The sequence below is a fragment of the Artemia franciscana genome, unplaced genomic scaffold, assembly GCF_032884065.1.
Source record: "Artemia franciscana unplaced genomic scaffold, ASM3288406v1 Scaffold_1633, whole genome shotgun sequence".
NCBI classification, from domain to species: Eukaryota; Metazoa; Arthropoda; class Branchiopoda; order Anostraca; family Artemiidae; genus Artemia; species Artemia franciscana.
In genome coordinates, this window is record NW_027062895.1 from 4,233 (window position 1) to 22,397 (window position 18,165).

General features: G+C 34.2%; 1 protein-coding gene across 1 annotated transcript; it reads left to right on the forward strand.

The window, feature by feature from the left end:
• The first annotated feature begins 1,439 nt into the window (after nucleotides 1-1,439).
• On the forward strand, nucleotides 1,440-14,401 carry LOC136042633 (facilitated trehalose transporter Tret1-like). The gene is made up of 3 exons (XM_065727598.1): nucleotides 1,440-1,585; nucleotides 12,310-12,387; nucleotides 12,542-14,401. The coding sequence occupies exons 1-3, from the start codon at nucleotides 1,453-1,455 to the stop codon at nucleotides 13,600-13,602; spliced, it is 1,272 nt and encodes a 423-aa protein (XP_065583670.1). The 5' UTR covers nucleotides 1,440-1,452; the 3' UTR covers nucleotides 13,603-14,401.
• The last annotated feature ends 3,764 nt before the right edge of the window (nucleotides 14,402-18,165 follow it).

Genomic DNA, 18,165 nt, shown 5'->3' on the forward strand with positions numbered 1-18,165 from the left:
TCTAGGAAGAAGCCCAATAAGACATTCATAATTTTTTGCATTCATGCCCTTAGTTGACCGCTGAAGCATTAAAAGTATCAATCTTCGGCTTCTGATTACATAATCATCACTGTTCTTACCAAATTTTGACATATTCTTTCTATCTTTATTAGCTGTTCAATAGTAGAGGGTTAAGGGTAATCATACGGGCTGAATTAAATCAAGAAGTTGTGGGCTTCAAGCCATGGCTAACGATAGAAAAATCAAAGACAGATAGCCAGGTTGAGTGAGAAGCAAATCTGGCATAAGCCCTTATTAGGATTGTATAAAACGGTGCCAGTTCAGTTGTTGCTAAATAAGTGCATCTATCTGTATTACCCAGCTGTTGTTTGAAATACTTGTCTATATTTGGGTGCTAAAATTGTTTAGTTAGCACTTTTCGTGGGAGAAGAAAAGTCTATCTTCATAACTAAGTGACAACAACGTTAAAGAACAAGAACCGAGTCTCCAATTACTGCATTCTTTGAGTCTCTTATATGTCAAATGTTTTTGAGCGTGAGGGAAATAAGGACTGCAACAGCATCATGATTTTCAAGACGATTTGAATTTGAAGGATGTCTCCATAAATTGCTAACCATGACGTCTGCAGTGTCTAAAATGTGGTTTCAATTTTAATTTTAATTTCAATTAAGTTCTTAAATTCAGTTCACTACAAATGACAATGGACACAATGGATAATAGAAAACAAAAAAGAACACAAAAAAACACAAACTAGAACACAAAATAAGAATAATAGGACACAAAATATGCTATGAACAATAGATGCATTCCCCACAAAATTTTTCCTCAACTAAATCCCGACTAAAGTCTCTCATAGAAAAAGAAAATGTTGAATTGAATCAGGTTCTGTGGTAGGCTCGTATGCAGTTTTTAACTGATTCAATCGACGGAGTCCTCACTTAAAAATCTATATTCTTGTTATATGGTGCCAGATCTGTCTATGATGTCTTGTCATCTATCATATCTGTCATGATCGACTGATGTTGCGGTTGTAGAGCATTTATCACCCAATGTGTGCTTGGTAGAATAGATACGGCAAAAACGTTTAACATAACTAATGCTTGGTAAAAAAAGAGTAAAATGTGTCTTTGGCCTGTGAAGTAGGGAAATTGCATATATGAAGTTTAGGTATAAGAGAGTGCAGTCTTTGGCTTAGATAACTTTGAAGACCACACTGCCTTTCCTTGACGAAAGTATAACAGTTCAAAATAGGGATGAAATCTTTTTATGAACATTGTATATTCGTTCGAAATATCCAGTTAAATTTTACATCTGTTCACTGTCAATAAAAAGGTTTCATCCCTATTTTGAACTGTTTTACTTTTCTAGCCTTTGGTTGCGTGTATACAATTAATGTAAAGCTTGGAATTTAGTCTTTTCTGGTATATTGTAGTCGGGTCTGATTGGGCTATAATGGACGATGAACAACACAGATCACTTGACCGTACTAATGAAGAAGACTTTGTTTCTTCCGGTTCATCAGTGTCGAGAACCCAGACAGAAATAGAAGCTATGTTAGTTCCACAACTGTTAGCGGCTGCATCAGGTTTGTTTCTCTGATTTTTTTTCTTCTAGGGTTGATTTTAATTTACGGTAAGAGAAGAAAAATAGCCCCTCTGTGGAAAACCAAACTATAAAAGTGTAAATTTGAATACGGATATTAGAATATTACAATCAAGGTACATATAAATATTAAAAGTTACTAAAAGTACTTATACAGATTTCAAAATTAAAGCCATTTAAAAATATAATACCATAAGAAGATATATTTAATTTTCAAGAGGATGGAGAAAACTACTAGTTGGGCCATAATACTTCACATTGTTCCCCCTAGTCTTACAATTTATTTGCCTATAGTCATAATGCTTTCATGCTTCCAACACAACCTTGTGTTGTTATAGATTCCCCTATGGTTATAACGTTTCCCACACTTTCCCACTAATGCTGTTGTTATTTTCCCTATAGTCACAACTCCTCCGACAGGTGTCCCCTACTGCTGCCATCTATTTCCAATTATTCGTGATGTTTTCCATGGTCACCCATATGCGATTTTAAATGTGTGCTTCAATTGGTATAATTATTATCATTGCACAGTCTTGGCTGAATTGTTCCAGCCGCTATAGCATCCTACCTTTGTCATAGCCCTATCGGTGCGAACAGGATGCACCGTGTTCTCATCTTTCACTGATTTTCTTAAGCTGCTAAATAAATAATTTTCTGTGTGTTTTACAAGCAGGGGCTCCTAATCTGCGATGACTTGCTGTCAGTGCATACATGTAAATCATATCGTTTGGGCTTAGTTACCTCTCAAGTTTTCTATTTTTACTTCTGGTCAGAAAGGTAGAACATAGTACAATATCTGTCTACAAATCTCACTGCTAAATCCTATGTCTTTCAGAAGAATCCTGAAGGTACCTGATTGGCTCCTGTAGAAACTCCGTCCCCCAAAAAACTAAATTATGAAATACTTTACTGCTGTAAAATTTGAACGCAAGTCTCATTCATAAATGAATGGCTATGTAGCCAACAGAGCTGTCTAGCCTTTGTTAATAAATTGCTCTTAGAAATGTGTTCTATTCAAAAACGTTTCTTCCTAACAATCTTCAGCCATCTATGACCCGGTTAGGATGAGAACGTGAAAGAGATTTTTTTTTTCAGTATTTAAATTTTTAACTTGTAATTTTTCTAATGTAAATAAAAGGACTGGTTTTAAGTTTATTTTGACAAAGATGAACGAAGTGGACAGAAAAAAAATCATTCACAATTTTGTTAATTTCAGAAAACGGTTGAAACTAAATGAAAGGTTTTAAAGGTTGTCATCGATTATACAATAAAACAGGACTGTCCAGCATTGGATTATTATATGCAATTTTCGCATCGTGGACCCAAAACCTTTATTCAGTATCATGATGTGCTATTAAAGGACAATCAGATAGTATTAGTCTATTATTAGTAGATACTATCAGAAAGTCAACTGGGAAATAGCGGAGAGTTTCAAAAGAACAATGTATTTAAATCAATAATGTATGTATGCACGGTCTAAATATCGTAGTATTGACAGTCTATAAAGAAAAATACTTAAACTATTGAACAATTACTACTAGGGATGTCATTAAGAAACACATGTCTGTCTTCTCTTACAAGTGATATTGTAAATTTCCTCGGAGTGATAAAAAAGCATGTTTGATAACGACGGGTTTATAAGAGTAATATTCCCAGAAAATCTAGTGCTTAAAGAGAATGTATGGTTATCATAAGATTGCTGATCCCCCTCTGTATAGGATGCCGAATCACCTTAAGCGAGTACTCAATGTAAGGGAATTGATAAGCCGCCTCATCATTATGAAAGCAAGATGAAAAACATGCTTAATGCTCTAGTAAACTGATAAGTCAAATGTCATAAAGTTTATCAAAATGTTGAATTTTCCACTTATGTAAAAATTATATAATAATAGACAATGAATCGTAAGTAAAATAAACATGGTATTGCCTGCTGATAAAGTTTATGTTAATTAACGAATATGAAGACAAATCGACTAAGTGAAACACCTGTGAATGATATTAGCGTTATTAATGGGGTACCAGTAGATATTGTCATTGCACCTAATAATAGTTTTGATGAAACTTACAATGAGCTTGTAGATGAAACTTTAATAAAAACTGTGTATAACCCGGAATGATGAATATTTTAGTGTTAACGAAGGAAGAAAAGAGAATAGCTGAACTTTCAAGAAGAAACAATATTATTTTATTGAACAGATTTTAAATACCCAAAGGTGTTCAATGATATTAATAAAGCATAGAACTGTATGTATGTATGAATTTATTGTCAGGCCGTCCTGGCTGAGTGGGTTGGTGTGCTGGATTCGGAATCCTGTGTCTGAGAGGACGTGGGTTCGAATCCCGGTGTACCCAATTCTTCAGTTTGGGACGGGGGTCAGTGGCGTGATCCTGTAAGCTTAGCCAGAGTCGACCCAGCTCTAAATGGGTACCTGGAGAAATCTGGGGAAGGTAAACAGGAAGGGTGTGCGAAAGCACAGGTTGGCTGGCCCCCAACCCCCCATTGCACTTCCTGGCTGAAGGGCCAAGAAACGGAGATCAGCACCGCCGGTACGGACTGTAAAGTCTAAATGCCGCATCCTTTACCCTTTTTACCTTTATTTATTGTCCGTCATAGATTTAAATACAACACTTACAAAGTATAAAGAAATAAATGAAAGTAAACAAATAAGTTTTGAAAAATACAAACAAAACCAAAAACAAGGAAGGATTGAGAGGAAAAAAAACAGAAAAAAAAATAAGACAATTATTTGTAAGACCAGACATATTATCAACGAAGGATAATTTCAGAGGTGCCTCCACCAATAATATGCCTCCGGTATCTGCCGTTTCTTTTCTGCACTGAAGCCACTCGACTACCAACTTCATACCAATAGGAGAGGGAGCTGTTGTTAGTCTAGAGAGACTGCCATAGCAAACATTTTGCATACTTATAGAAACACTTCCATACATCCCAAATATCTGAAGCAGTAAGAAGAGGCCAAAATGGTGCAAGGACGAGTAGATGTGGAACAGCAAACGCATTATAAACACTAGCTAATATAAGATGGTTAAACCTAAACCTTAATTTAACTAGTAATCTGTACACAAATCTTTCAAAAGTTGACAATTGGCGCGAAGATTTAACCCAATCGGTACACCATGATACATCAGTGTATCTTGTGCTTTAATAGTATGTTCTCCTAACCGAACGTTAGTCGAGCAGTCTGAACGACTGCCTCAATCAAAGAGCAGTCTCTCCTTCAATCAAAGACCGATACGTTTATGCTCCCTATCGAGAATGTGAAAATATTCCTCAATTCCAAAGGCTGTCCTGCCAATACCTAGGATATGATCAGCATAGCTAGCTAACAAAACATTAATAGCCTTAAATATGCGTTCTGTTGTGTCACAATGGCACTATTATGAAAGAGGTGTGGAGAAGTAACAGCACACTGTCTAATACCCTTTTTTGTTGGAATTGAAGGAGTGAGTTGAAGGAGTTGGAATTGAAGGATTGAAGGAGTTGGAATTGAAGAGAGTGAGTATCGTACAAGGTAACATGGTGACCTTAGCTCTGGCATTTAGATTTTCTTACATATCATGTATCGATTTGAGGACAGAAATATTAACTCCACACTTATATGCAGTCAATAAGAAATGTAGATGTATACCCATGTTGAAAGCAGGATACGTCTAACCCAACAAAATATAATACCTCATTGCTTTATGAAACTGTTTCACTAACAATGTTCTTTTGCACTAAGCTGTTGCTGTTATGAGTCTTTTATTTTATAAATTTTTTTTTTGATTTATTAATTTATACATATATATATATTAATTTATACATATATATATTTATACATATATATATATATATATATATATATATATATATATATATATATATATATATATATATATATATATATATATATATATAGATATATATATATATATATATATATATATATATATATATTATATATATAGATCTATGGTATGACTTCTGTAATAAAATCTGAATAAATTATCCAAGAGGAATTTAATCAAACTTTTCTGGATTGTTAAGAATAATACAGCTCTTGATTATAATTTTAAAGTAATATGCGATACAATTTGCATTCTAACTAAAACGAAATTTATTTCAAAAAATAATAAGTTTGATAATATTGGTAATAAGGACAAAAGATTATATTTACCTATTAATTTTACTTGTAAGCAGATTGAAAATATTAATTTACCAGAAATTTTAAATCAGCGGGATGTGAAACAGGCCTTTCCTAGTAATTTGAATTAGAATGAAAGTCCAGTTTTAACTTATAAATTTTCCAAAACTATTGGGCAAATGATTTTTAATTATAATTTAATACTTAAAAGATTGGATAGTGATATAAATTGGAAACCTGCTTGTAACTGTAAGCAACTTGGCCCATTTGTAAATCCCACTTACCAACAAGTTATAACAGGGGACTTGTCAATAATAAAACAAGATAATCTAAAAATTATAATGAATAAAGGGGCTAATTTCCGTCTTTCTCATCATTTGAAACCATCGAGTATTCTTGATAGCTTGGAAAATGATTTTGATTTATTTATTGATAAGTGGTGTAAGAAAGAGAATAAAAATAAAGAGAGTTTTCAAAGTTGGAAGAATTTAATTATTAGTAGAATACGAAATAAAATATATTCTAACTTAAAAAATAGTAACACTAAATCATTATTTTATAATGCTAAGATAAAACAAGCAATTGCTAATCTACATAATGAATTTGTAATTGTGCCGGTGGATAAAGCTAATAACAATTTTGCCATAATTTGTCAGAAGCTGTATTGTGATGTCTTAACAAGGGAGTTATGCACGACTAATGTTTACAAAAAGGTGCGTTTAGAGGATGAGAATTTAATTGAAAAAACTGAAGAAATACTTTTAAAAAAAATTAATATTAGAATTAATGACAATGATAATAAGTTTTTCCTATATTGTACTGTAAAATTTCATAAGATCCCCCTAAGCCACGGTTTATTGCTGGAGCAGCTAAATGTCCAACCCGCATTGCTGCTACTGACCTCTCTTTAATTTTAAAGGAAATTGTAAATCAACTTAAAACCTATTGTTCTAGTATTAAAAAAATTCGAATTTTAATCCATATTGGAGTGTTAATAATTCACTGCAAGTGATAGACTCTTTAACAATGTTTTCAGCTAAAAAAAAATGAGTCTTTCGATTTTGCGACAATGTATACTAATTTATCATTTAATGTAGTGTTAGATAATTTAAAAACGGTTATCAAGAAATCTTTCCTCTTATCTAGTAAGAGGCTCTTAAAAATAGACACTTATAACAAAAAAGCTATATTGACAAACTGCTTTAAGAGTACAGGACTAGAGTTAACTCGAGATGTTACAGCTTAGATATGATTTTTGGTTTATTAGAATTTGTTTTATGTAATACTTATATTAGACTACAGGACTAGAGTTAACTCGAGATGTTACAGCTTAGATATGATTTTTGGTTTATTAAAATTTGTTTTATGTAATACTTATATAAGATTTAATGGTAATTTGTACAAGCAAATCGTAGGATGCCCATGGGGGAAATTCCAGCCCATTTGTAGCTGACCTGTTTTTAAGTCAACTCGAATATAAATACATGATGGATAAGAATAATCCAAATAATTTAAAACATCTTTTGTCAAATAATAGAACATATTTAGATGTTATTTTGGTTTTAAATTGTAAGGAATTCATTGATATTTCTAAAAATATATATTCATCAGAGCTTACTCTTGAACCTAGTCGTGGCACTGGTCTAGAAGATCATTTCTTAGATTTGAATATTAATATTTCTGATCATAATAAATTAAGTTTTAAAATGTATAATAAAATGGATGATTTCGATTCTGAAGTAATTAATTTCCCGTTCCCTGAAAGTAATATACACTCAAATATCAGATTTTCGGCATTTTACTAACAGATACTCCGATATGCAAGGATTTGTAGTAATTATATGGATTTTAAAAATAGATGTAAAATTTTAAGCCAAAAATTGATTTTAAGAGGTTTTTCTGCAAATAAATTAACTTGGCAATTAAAAAATTTAGTTTTTGTGTTACTTGGTATTAACCAAGTGACATATAGCAGTCGCCAATTCTGTCGGTCTGTCTGTCAGTCTGTCTGTCGGTCTGTCGGTCTGTCGGTCCCGGTTTTGCTACTTTAGGCACTTCCAGGTAAGCTAGGACGATGAAATTTGGCAAGCGTATCAGGGATCGGACTAAATTAAATTAGAAATAGTCGTTTTCCCGATTTTACCATCTGGGGGAGGAGTGGGGGCCCGGTTAATTCGCAAAAAATAGAAAAAATAAAGTATTTTTAACTTATCAGCGGGTGATTGGATCTTAGTGAAATTTGAAGTTCGGAATGATATTGTGTCTCAAAGCTCTTATTTTAAATCCCGACCGGATCTGATGACATTGGGGGGAGTTGGAGGGGGAAAACCTAAAGTCCCGGTTTTTCTACTTTAGGCACTTCCAGGTAAGCTAGGACGATGAAATTTGGCAAGCGTATCAGAGACCGGACCAGATTAAATTAGAAATAGTCGTTTTCCCCAATTTGACAATCTGGGGGGGAGTGGGGGCCAGTTAATTGGGAAAAAATAGAAAAAATGAAATATTTTCAACTTATGAGCGGGTGACTGGATCTTAATGAAATTTAATGTTTGGAATGATATTGTGTCTCAGAGCTCTTATTTTAATTCCCGACTGGGTCTGATGACATTGGGAGGAGTTGGAGGGGGGGGGGAGAAACCTAAAATCTTGGAAAACACTTATAGCGGAGGGATCGGGATGAAACTTGATGGGAAAAATAAGCGCAAGTCCCAGATACATGATTGACATAATCGGAACTGATTTGCTCTCTTTGGGATAGTTGGGGGGGGGGAGTAATTTTTAAAAATTAGAAAAACTAGGTATTTTCAACTTACGAATGGGTTATCGGATCTCAATGAAATTTGATGTTTAGAAGGATATCGTGGGGGCGGGCAGTTGGGAGGGGGAAACCTAAAACTTGGAAAACACTTAGAGTGGAGGGATCGGGATGAAACATGGTGGGAAAAATAAACACGAGTCCTAGATAGATGATTGACATAAACGGAACGGATCCGCTCTCTTTTGGGTAGTTGGGGGGGGAAGTATTTCTGAAAAAAAAATGAGGTATTTTTAACTTACGAACGGGTGATCGGATCTCAATAAAATTTGATATTTAGAAGGATATCGTGACTCAGAGCTCTTATTTTAAACCCGACCGGATCTGGTGACATTGGGGAGGGGGGGAGTTGGTAGGGAGAAACCTAAAAATTGGAAAACACTTAGAGTGGAGGGATCGGGATTAAACTTGGTGGAAAAAAAACACGAGTCCTAGATACATGATTGACATAACCAGAACGGATCCGCTCTCTTTGGGGTAGTTGGGGGGGGGGGGGGGGGGTTAATTCTGAAAAATTAGAAAAAATGATGTATTTTTAACTTACGAACGGGTGGTTGGATCTCCATGAAATTTGATTTTTAGAAGGATATTTTGTCTCAAAGCTCTTATTTTAAATCCTGACCGGATCTGGTGACGTTGGGGGAAGTTTGGGGTGGGGAAACCTAAAATGATGGAAAACGCTTAGATTGGATGGATTGGGATGAAACTTGGTTGAAAAATAAGCAGAAGTCTTGCATACGTGATTTAAATAATTGGAACGGATCCGCTCAATTGCGGGGGGGGGGGGTAATTCTGAAAAATAAGAAAAATGACGTATTTTTAACTTACGAAGGAGTGATCGGATCTTCATGAAACTTCAAATTTAGAAGGAGCTCGTAACTCCGATATCTTATTTTAAATCTCAACCGGATCAAGCGTAATTGGGGGGGGGGCAGTTGGGGGGACCGTAAATCTTAGAAAATACTTAAAGCGATGAGATCAGGATGAAACTGGATGGGAAGAATAGAAACCTGTCTAAAATACGTGACTGACATAACTGGACCGGATCTGCTCTCTTTGGTGGAATTGGGGGGGGGGTGTGTGTAATATTGAAAATTGAGGTATTTGTAACTTGCGAAAGGGTGACCAGATCTTAATGAAATTTGATATTTAGAAGGATCTTGTGCTTTAAAGTTTTAATTTCAAATTCCGACCAGATCCTTTGACATTCGGGGGAGTTGGAGGGGGGAACCGGAATTCTTGGAAAACATGAAAATTGGAGTATTTATATCTTACGAATAGCTGATCGGATCGTAATAAAATTTGATTTTTAGAAGGAATTTATGTCTCAGAGCTCTTATTTCAAATCCCGACCAGATCTTTTGACATTGTGGAGATTTGGAGGGGAAAATCTTGGAAAAACACGTGGAGCGTAGGAATCGGGATGAAGCTTGGTGGATAGAATAAACAAATGTCCTTGATACGTGATTGACAGAATCGTACTGGATTCTCTCTCTTTGGGGGAGTTGGGGGGAGGGGTTCAGTGATTTGGCGAGTTCGGTGCTTCTGGACGTGATAGGGCGATGAAAATTGGTTGGCGTGCCAGGGAGCCGCACAATTTGACTTGATAAAGTCGTTTTCCCAGATTCGACCATCTGGGGGGCAAAAGGGAGAGGAAAAATTAGATATTTATAACTTACAAGTGGGTGATCGGATCTTAATAAATTTGATATTTAGAAGGACTTTGTGACTCAGAGCTCTTATTTTAAATCTTGACCGGCATTAAGCCTCTTATTTTCCTTTTTAAATCAATCTATTTATTCATAGAATTTTGTTAGAGCTCATACCATATGATCTCTTGGCTCTTAGCTCTTCTCGCCTCGTCACAAGTGCCATATGAGCTCTTAGCTCTTGTTATTATAACGAACTTTTAAATAACTTATAAGAACTTTTTTAAATAACTTTTTAATAACTTTAATTATAACGAACTTGAAATGCTTAGCGAAATCTTTGGTTAATTTTTATTTTCGTTGTTACTGAGTTTGGCGTGTCCCTAATTTTTGACAGTGGATTTCCGGAGGATTTTGCAAAGATTGTCGTTTCAAATGGTCTTATTTTACTTTATTCTTTTCTTTGACTCTTATTATTAACTATTGACTTATTGACTCTTATTTTTCTTTGACTCTTATTATTTTTCTTTGACTCTTATTTTACTCTTATTCTTTGATTTTTATCTAGGTTACATTTACATTAATAGAGAAATTTTGATCTAGTGAAAAATTTTGAATGATTGTTTAGTTTTAATATAGATTGTGAATTGGTAACTTAAATACATGAGACCCAGAACTAAGGTGAGATACGCTTGTTTTGATGTTACTTGGTTGTTCAACATTTGCTTGTTTTTTCATAGGCATATATTTTGGGGTGATACCTAACACGGGGGACCATACCATAGGGAATTTATGGTAGCACGCCACTTGCCTGGGCAGGGAATTTAAAGTGCTGGAACCCTATAGACAAGTGTGTATTCTCCTGATGAACCCTTGTGTTGTTGCCTCTGAATTATTTGTCTTTTTTTTAATATTGGTAAATAACGACTTATACTTACTTACGACACGACTGCCTGTCCATGGATTATTCTTTATGGTGGATTGTGTGTGGCTATGCTGTTTGACCTATGTAATTGTATGGATGAGTAGGGTTGAGACCTCATTCAGGTACTGATCTATATTAATTACTTATGTAGGAAAACAGTCTTCCTTTTCTCCTTCTGTCTTTTTTTACGTGTTTGTGCTTTTGCATTGGTGATTAAGTATCTGAGCAAGTATAATCAAGTGTTTGCCTGTCATTTCCCTCTTTTGAATATGTAAACTAGTTCAGCTGGCATCTAGTATTTAAATTCTGGATCTCCCTCTGAAATATCTGATTTAACAGTTGTAAACTCAATTCACAAATCTGCCCTTTGTCTGCCTAAATGAGCAATTATCTTAATTGTATTAAACAAGAGCTAAGCATGGTTGATTGGTAGGTACCCTGTGGTACCTTGGTTGATTAGTCCCTTTTTTCAAGATTTTTATGTTTCCTACTGATCATTCGAAGAGTTTAGACTTTTAGAACTCACACCCCAGACTTTCCAATATACCTACAAGAAATTTTATCCTCATTTTATTACGTTTTTTTTTTTATTTTGAGACCAGAGCCACCGGCCTCTTCAAATGTCTTTACTTTACCACATCTTGGTTGTGTTAAACCATTTATAAGATTTTTGATATTTTTTAATTTGAACTTTTAACCTTGTTATTACACTTTCGTATACTCTTGTAACATCATAAGCCAAAAGGTATTATTTTCTGAATTTAGAACTAGCTACATTTTCATCTTATTTATGATTAACATTTTGGTAGATGTATTATATGCCTTACTTTTTCTATTTAAATTTATTCGTTTATATAATCATTTCTCTTTTTTACTTATGTGAACACCACACACACACACACACACACACACACACACAAATACACACACACACACACACACGCACACAGAATAAAATATGGTATAAGCCCTTTTTATGGTCGTATAAACATGATCTTATTTCCCATATCCATAGATGAATCTATAATCCATCCGTCCATGCATCATTCTTATGACAGTATTAAGGTGGATAGTCATAGAACTAAGAGATGAATGATTATATTGATTTTGGTTTGACGCGATTTTATTTTATATTATCTTTGTTTGTAATTGTTTCGATTATTTTTATTTCAGCCACCCTCGGTGCAATGGCTCTGGGTGCAGCAGTCGGATGGTCATCACCTGCGAGTCTACAACTGGCTGAACCTCCTTAAATTTGTATTCAAGTGATATATCCCTTATTAGTTCAATTATTAATATAGGTGCTACGATTGGTGCGGTTGGAGGGGGCTTTATTACCAACAAAATTGGAATAAGGGCAACTTTCATTTATGTTTCCCCTATTTTTACCTTGGATTCTTATTAGTTGGCTTTGGTAATAACGTTCTGATGATCACCGTTGGTCGTTTACTCTGCGGTGTAGGAGGTGGCGTTACTAGTGTGGCAGCGCCTGTTTATATCGGTGAAATTGCGACACCTAGTCAAAGAGGACTCCTTGGCTCCAGCTTCCAGCTTATGCTTGTAACTGGTATGCTTCTTGGATATTTATTGGTGCATTTGTACCCTGGTGGTGGCTGTCAATTCTTTCTGGACTTATCCTTTAATTTGTATGATAGCCATGATTCTTGTTCCGGAAAGTCCGTCTATTTAGTTTTGAGAAGTGATGAAAATGGTGCTAAAAGAGCTTTAAAGTGGCTACGTGGCAAAGACTACTGCATCACTACTGAACTTGAAGAGATACAGAACTCAGTGGCAAAGCAAAACATAGGATCTCTCACATTCCGCGAACTATCTAAGCCTTCCATTTTGAAGCCCTTTACTATTTGCGTTTTTCTTATGTTTTTTTCACAGTTTACTGGTACTAACGCAATAGTTTTCAATTTAAACGTAATATTTGAAGCTTCTGGGGGCAAAATGGACAGTAACACTCAATCTTGTATTGTAGGTGTCGTTCAAGTTGCGGCCACCATCATTTCATCTATTTTATCGGATCGTGCTGGTCGTAAAACCCTACTTATATTGAGTGCTTTTGCAATGGTAATTTGTCTTATAGTTCTTGGCGTATTCTTTTACTTACAAAAGAATGACCCAGCCCTAGCAACCAGTATTGGGTGGTTACCTCTAGTTTCTCTTATGATCTATGTAACATTCTTTTCAATTGGTTTTGGCCCAATCCCATGGGCTATAATGGGTGAATTGTTGCCAGGTAACATTAAGAATCTGGCAAGCTCTCTTGCATCTGGTGTAGTTTGGACGTCAGCTTTCATTACAACTTTTTTTTTCGATATTTTAGTCTCAAAAATTGACATGCATGGAGTGTTTTGGCTGCTTGCCAGTTTTACTGTTGTTGCAGGATTCTTTGTGCTTTTTGTTGTGCCAGAAACGAAAGGAAAGTCGTTAAGTGAAATTCAGCAATTATTCATTTAATGAGCAGGGCACAGTGTAATAAGCAGGGCTTGTCGAGGGCCCCCTCAACCCATTTCCTCCAAAACTACTTACTGGAAAAAGGGTGTTAGAAAATTTGTGAAAAACACAAGCCTAACTGTGTTCTAAAGATGAATGAAAACTCTGATGATTCTGTTCTGAATTTTCTCCTGTTGATCTAAAATCGAGGGCAAATCAAGTCTCTGTTGATAGAAGCCATCCCAAATATGAGCTTGGATGAGGTTGGATCCTTAATTGGATCACGTATGTTAATTGATTCGGCTAAAGCTTAGCTGCTTTCACCGCTAGGATTGTCTTCGCTTTCTGTTATTGTTTTACTATAAGAAGACGTAGATGGGAATCCCTTTTCAATACTTTCTTCTTCTATCTCCTTTTTCCACATTTGTTCCTTTTATTAGCCTGTTATATCTACTAAATTTATAGTAGTTATACTTTTAAGAATGTTATAAAGCACTTAAAAGTGTTAAACACAGCCTGACTTAAAAGAGGTACGGCTAAAATAAATGTTTGAAGTGTTAGTTTTAAACTTTAGATTTTAATATTTTATTGAAATATTTTAGTCTTAAAATTTTTCTTTTTAAGTTCTAGTTAATTTTTTTTTGTTTTACAGTTTTACTTTAGTGTTACAAATTTAGTTTTAAAACTTCTAGTTTTAAAGATTTAGCAACGACGGTTATCGTTTTAAGTACTTTTACAAGTACTCAAGTACTCCTTCAAGTACTTTTACAGTTTTGCTCTTTGAAGTTTTGAAGTTTTAGTTTTAGTCAAATTTTAGTCAAAAAGTTTGGTCTTAATTTAGAGTTTTTGTAAGAACACTTTTTTTATGTCTTAGTTCCAAAATTTATATATTTATAGTTTTTATCATAAAAAAATTTCAGTTTTTAGAGTTTTTACTTTTGAAGTTTAGTTTTAAATTCTAGGTTTAAAAAAATTTATTTTAGAGTATTAGATTTACAATTTTTGATCTTAAGGTTTTGTAGTAAAAGTTCTAGTTTTAAATTTTTACATTGGATGTGTAAGTTATAAATTTTAAGGTTTAAAATATTTTGGATGTAATGTTTTGATTTTAGAGTTCTAGTTTTAAGGTATTCGTCTTAAAAGTATTTTTAATGTTTTAATCATAAAGTTTCAATTTTTAAATGATGGTTTTTAAATATTTTTAGAAAAACACTTGATTTTGTTATTAATTTGCATGATTGATATAGTGTATGATTTTGATAGTTTTAAACAAGTTTTGGTGTTATTAGAAAATATTTCTTTTATGTCACGTAAGATTTTAGTAGTGCATTTAATAGTAGTAGAAAAGTTTTGGAAGTATCAGAAAATATTTTACTATTGTAAACCAAGATCTTGCTAGTACCTAACAAAATTGTGTTTAAAGCTTGCAGCATTTCAATAATATCATGTAAAGTTCTAAAATTACAAACCAAGACTTGGTCATGATGACCTAGTTATGGCTAAAGAGGTTGGGTTATTTCCATTAGAAGCTCTCAAAAATACTTCTTTTTATGACTCTTGACTATGTTTTCTAACGAAAATTATATGAAATACGAAAAGAATTGTAATATTATGATTTAAATTGTGAGGCTTTGAACTAGAAACCTTTAGCTTTTACTCAAGGAAATGAGCTTTCTCCCTCAATATCTCATTAAACACAGCTTAGTAAGCCTTTTTTCTAATTTTTTTTTTGCAATAAATTGTATGACACGGGAAGAAAGAATACAATTTTTGATTCAAATATGGGTCTGTCAATCACAAGTGCCTAGTTTTGACCAAAAAAAATGAGACTTCCACCTGAACAGCTAATAAAACGGCGTGAAAACGGCTTTTAATTGTGATTTACAGCAGAAATATACAAGACACGGTTAAAAATGAATAAAAAATGGGCCTATTCCCTAAGAACTCATAAAATAATGCTCTATATGGTATTTCATTGTGTTTTGTAATGAAAATATGTAAGATACGAAGAAAAATACGATTCATGATTCAAATCTGTACCTTTCAAACAAGAATGCCGAGTCTTGACACATAAAAAGGAGTCTTCTCCCTGAGTCGCTAAAAGATAGGGCATAATTTGACATGTGGTTTTTTTTGCAACGAAATTATACAAAAAAGGAAGAAATATACGATTCATGATTAAAATATATGCCTTTTTATCAAGAAATCAAAGTCTTGATTCAAAGAACTTTCTCCCTGAATAGCTCATAAAATAGTGCTTAATATGACTTTTTACTGTATTTTGCGACGAAATTATATAAGATGGGGAAAAAATACATTGAAATATTCAAATACTTACTTACTTGTAATTGGATCAGGACAATTGCTTGGAGCCTTCCATGACATCCAATTACTGATTTAGCTTCATCTGTTGCGGTACCGGGTTTATTTGTGCGCGATTTCAAGCCATTTGTCGTCCCACTGTTGGCCAACACGGCGAAATCCCTCTTTTGGTCTGAGGTCAGCTTTGACGCAGGCAAGTTATGTTTTGCAGTGTCCCCTTGGCGTTTGATGAAGCACAGAAGAAACTCATTGTGAAGGGGTTTTTTGGTGAGCATAAATAAAGGCTAACAATACTAATACGAAAAAATTATCTCCCCTCTCCCAATAAATATTTTTATTTTATTTTACTTTGAATGGTCCTATGTGTTGAGCCTCCCTAATACCGGCTGGGATATCATTCCAAATAGCCAGAGTTAAATACCTAATTTCAAAAGCTGCACGTGTGGTGTCTCGGTACTCAACAATAAAATTATCCGCCTCTCTAGTCTCATACCTGTGGAGTGAACGATTTACTCGAAAAAAATCATTGCAACATCGATACGCAAAAACAGCACAATCTTCGATCTTCGACATCTTCGACAACCATAAGAAATATAAGGCGCAACAATGGTGTGATGCAATAATAATAAAAAAACTGATAATGGTAAAACATAATTTAATCGACGCGAACTTCCCAAATCTCTAGCCACTTTAGCTCCAACAAGATTACTATGGTTCTTCCAAGGTAGATTCCAATCAAGCTGGAATCCCAAATAACGCACTTCATGCAACTGTGGCAAAGGCCTACCATTTAAAAATATTTTTTTATCAACACATGGAGGCTTACCCACTCTCATATAAATCATAAAATTAGTTTTATCAACGTTCACTGATAAAAGGCTCAAACTTGTTAATACAAAAAATGACTTTAATACCTTATTTACTTTCAACAACAAGGCATCGAAAGATCGACTAGACACAGTTAAAGCAGCATCATCGGCAAAAGTCGTAACAAAACACTCTGGTAAGCATGAACGCACTGAATCAATATACACAAGGTATAGAAGTGGTCCCAAAACAAACCCCTGAGGTACACCACACTTCACTTGAAAAGAAGAAGAAAACGCATCGTTTAATACAGCTTGAATACGTCTACCACACACAAAACTATCAAACCACTTCAAATAGTTACCTCGAACTCTAAGGGATTGTAGACGTTTGATTAGAATATCCAAAACCACTGTATCGAATGCTTTTCTGAAATCGATAAAAATAGTTTACGGGATTTCACCACGTTCGAAGCATTTATTTACAGTATCACAAAGGGAGTGCACAACGTCCGACATCGAGTGGCCTTTCCTAAAGCCGAACTGGTTTTCACTTAACATTCCCTTTTTTAAAAGGTGATCATAAGGCCTTTTATGCACAATTTTTTCAAATATTACTGAAAATAAGGGTAGGATTGATTTGAGTCTATAATTTTCAATTTCTAGCTTAGAACCACCTTTTTGAAGAAGGATTCCTTTTGCCCTTGTAAGCGCATCAGGTAATATACCGGTTTCGAGGTAAAGATTGATTATATGAACTAGACATGGTATTAAGTAACACATCCCTGACTTAAACATTTTCACATTAATGCCATCTGTCCCTATTGAATTCGATTTGATTATTTTCACAACCTTCACAATTTCATTTCCAGTCCAAGGCTGAAAATCTATTTGATTTCCAATTCCTCTATCATCCACAAATTCATCTTCCAATAAATAATTATTAAATTTCACTAACCCTTGCGCCTGAACATTTTGCCCAACACTTGAAAAAAACTCAACAAATTTATTCGTGATACTCACTTCATCATTAAAAGTTCTCCTGGAATTAGTAGCGAATAGGGTGGAGCATCTCTCTTCTTTCCCAATAGGTCATTAATAATCTTCCAAATTCCTTTAGTATTATCCTTATTTAAACTCAATCGGTTTGCAAAGTATTCTTTTTTAGCTTTTCTTCTTATCGAGTCCCCCGTCCAATCCCCTGTAATAATAATAATAATAGGTCTAACAATGAAAATAAACTAAAATTAAATAATCATTACCATAGTTAATACTTTGAATATCTATTTTATAATCTGATGTAAGAAAATTCTTAAGCTGAGTTTTAAACGTGCTGAATGAGTGATTGCCACAGATTTTATCCGAGAGTTTGTTCGATGTTTTTAGGACACGCAATGTAAGGGTTAAAATCAGACCAGATTGTTTTGTTTGCGGAATTTGCATGTGGTTTCTATTTCGA

Excerpts from the sequence above, each read along its gene's own strand:
- LOC136042633 (XM_065727598.1), top strand. The coding sequence starts at position 1,453 with ATGGACGATGAACAACACAGATCACTTGACCGTACTAATGAAGAAGAC. Across the intron at positions 1,586-12,309 it reads ACTGTTAGCGGCTGCATCAG|CCACCCTCGGTGCAATGGCT; the intron begins GTTTGTTTCTCT and ends TTTTTATTTCAG. Across the intron at positions 12,388-12,541 it reads ACAACTGGCTGAACCTCCTT|TTGGCTTTGGTAATAACGTT; the intron begins AAATTTGTATTC and ends GATTCTTATTAG.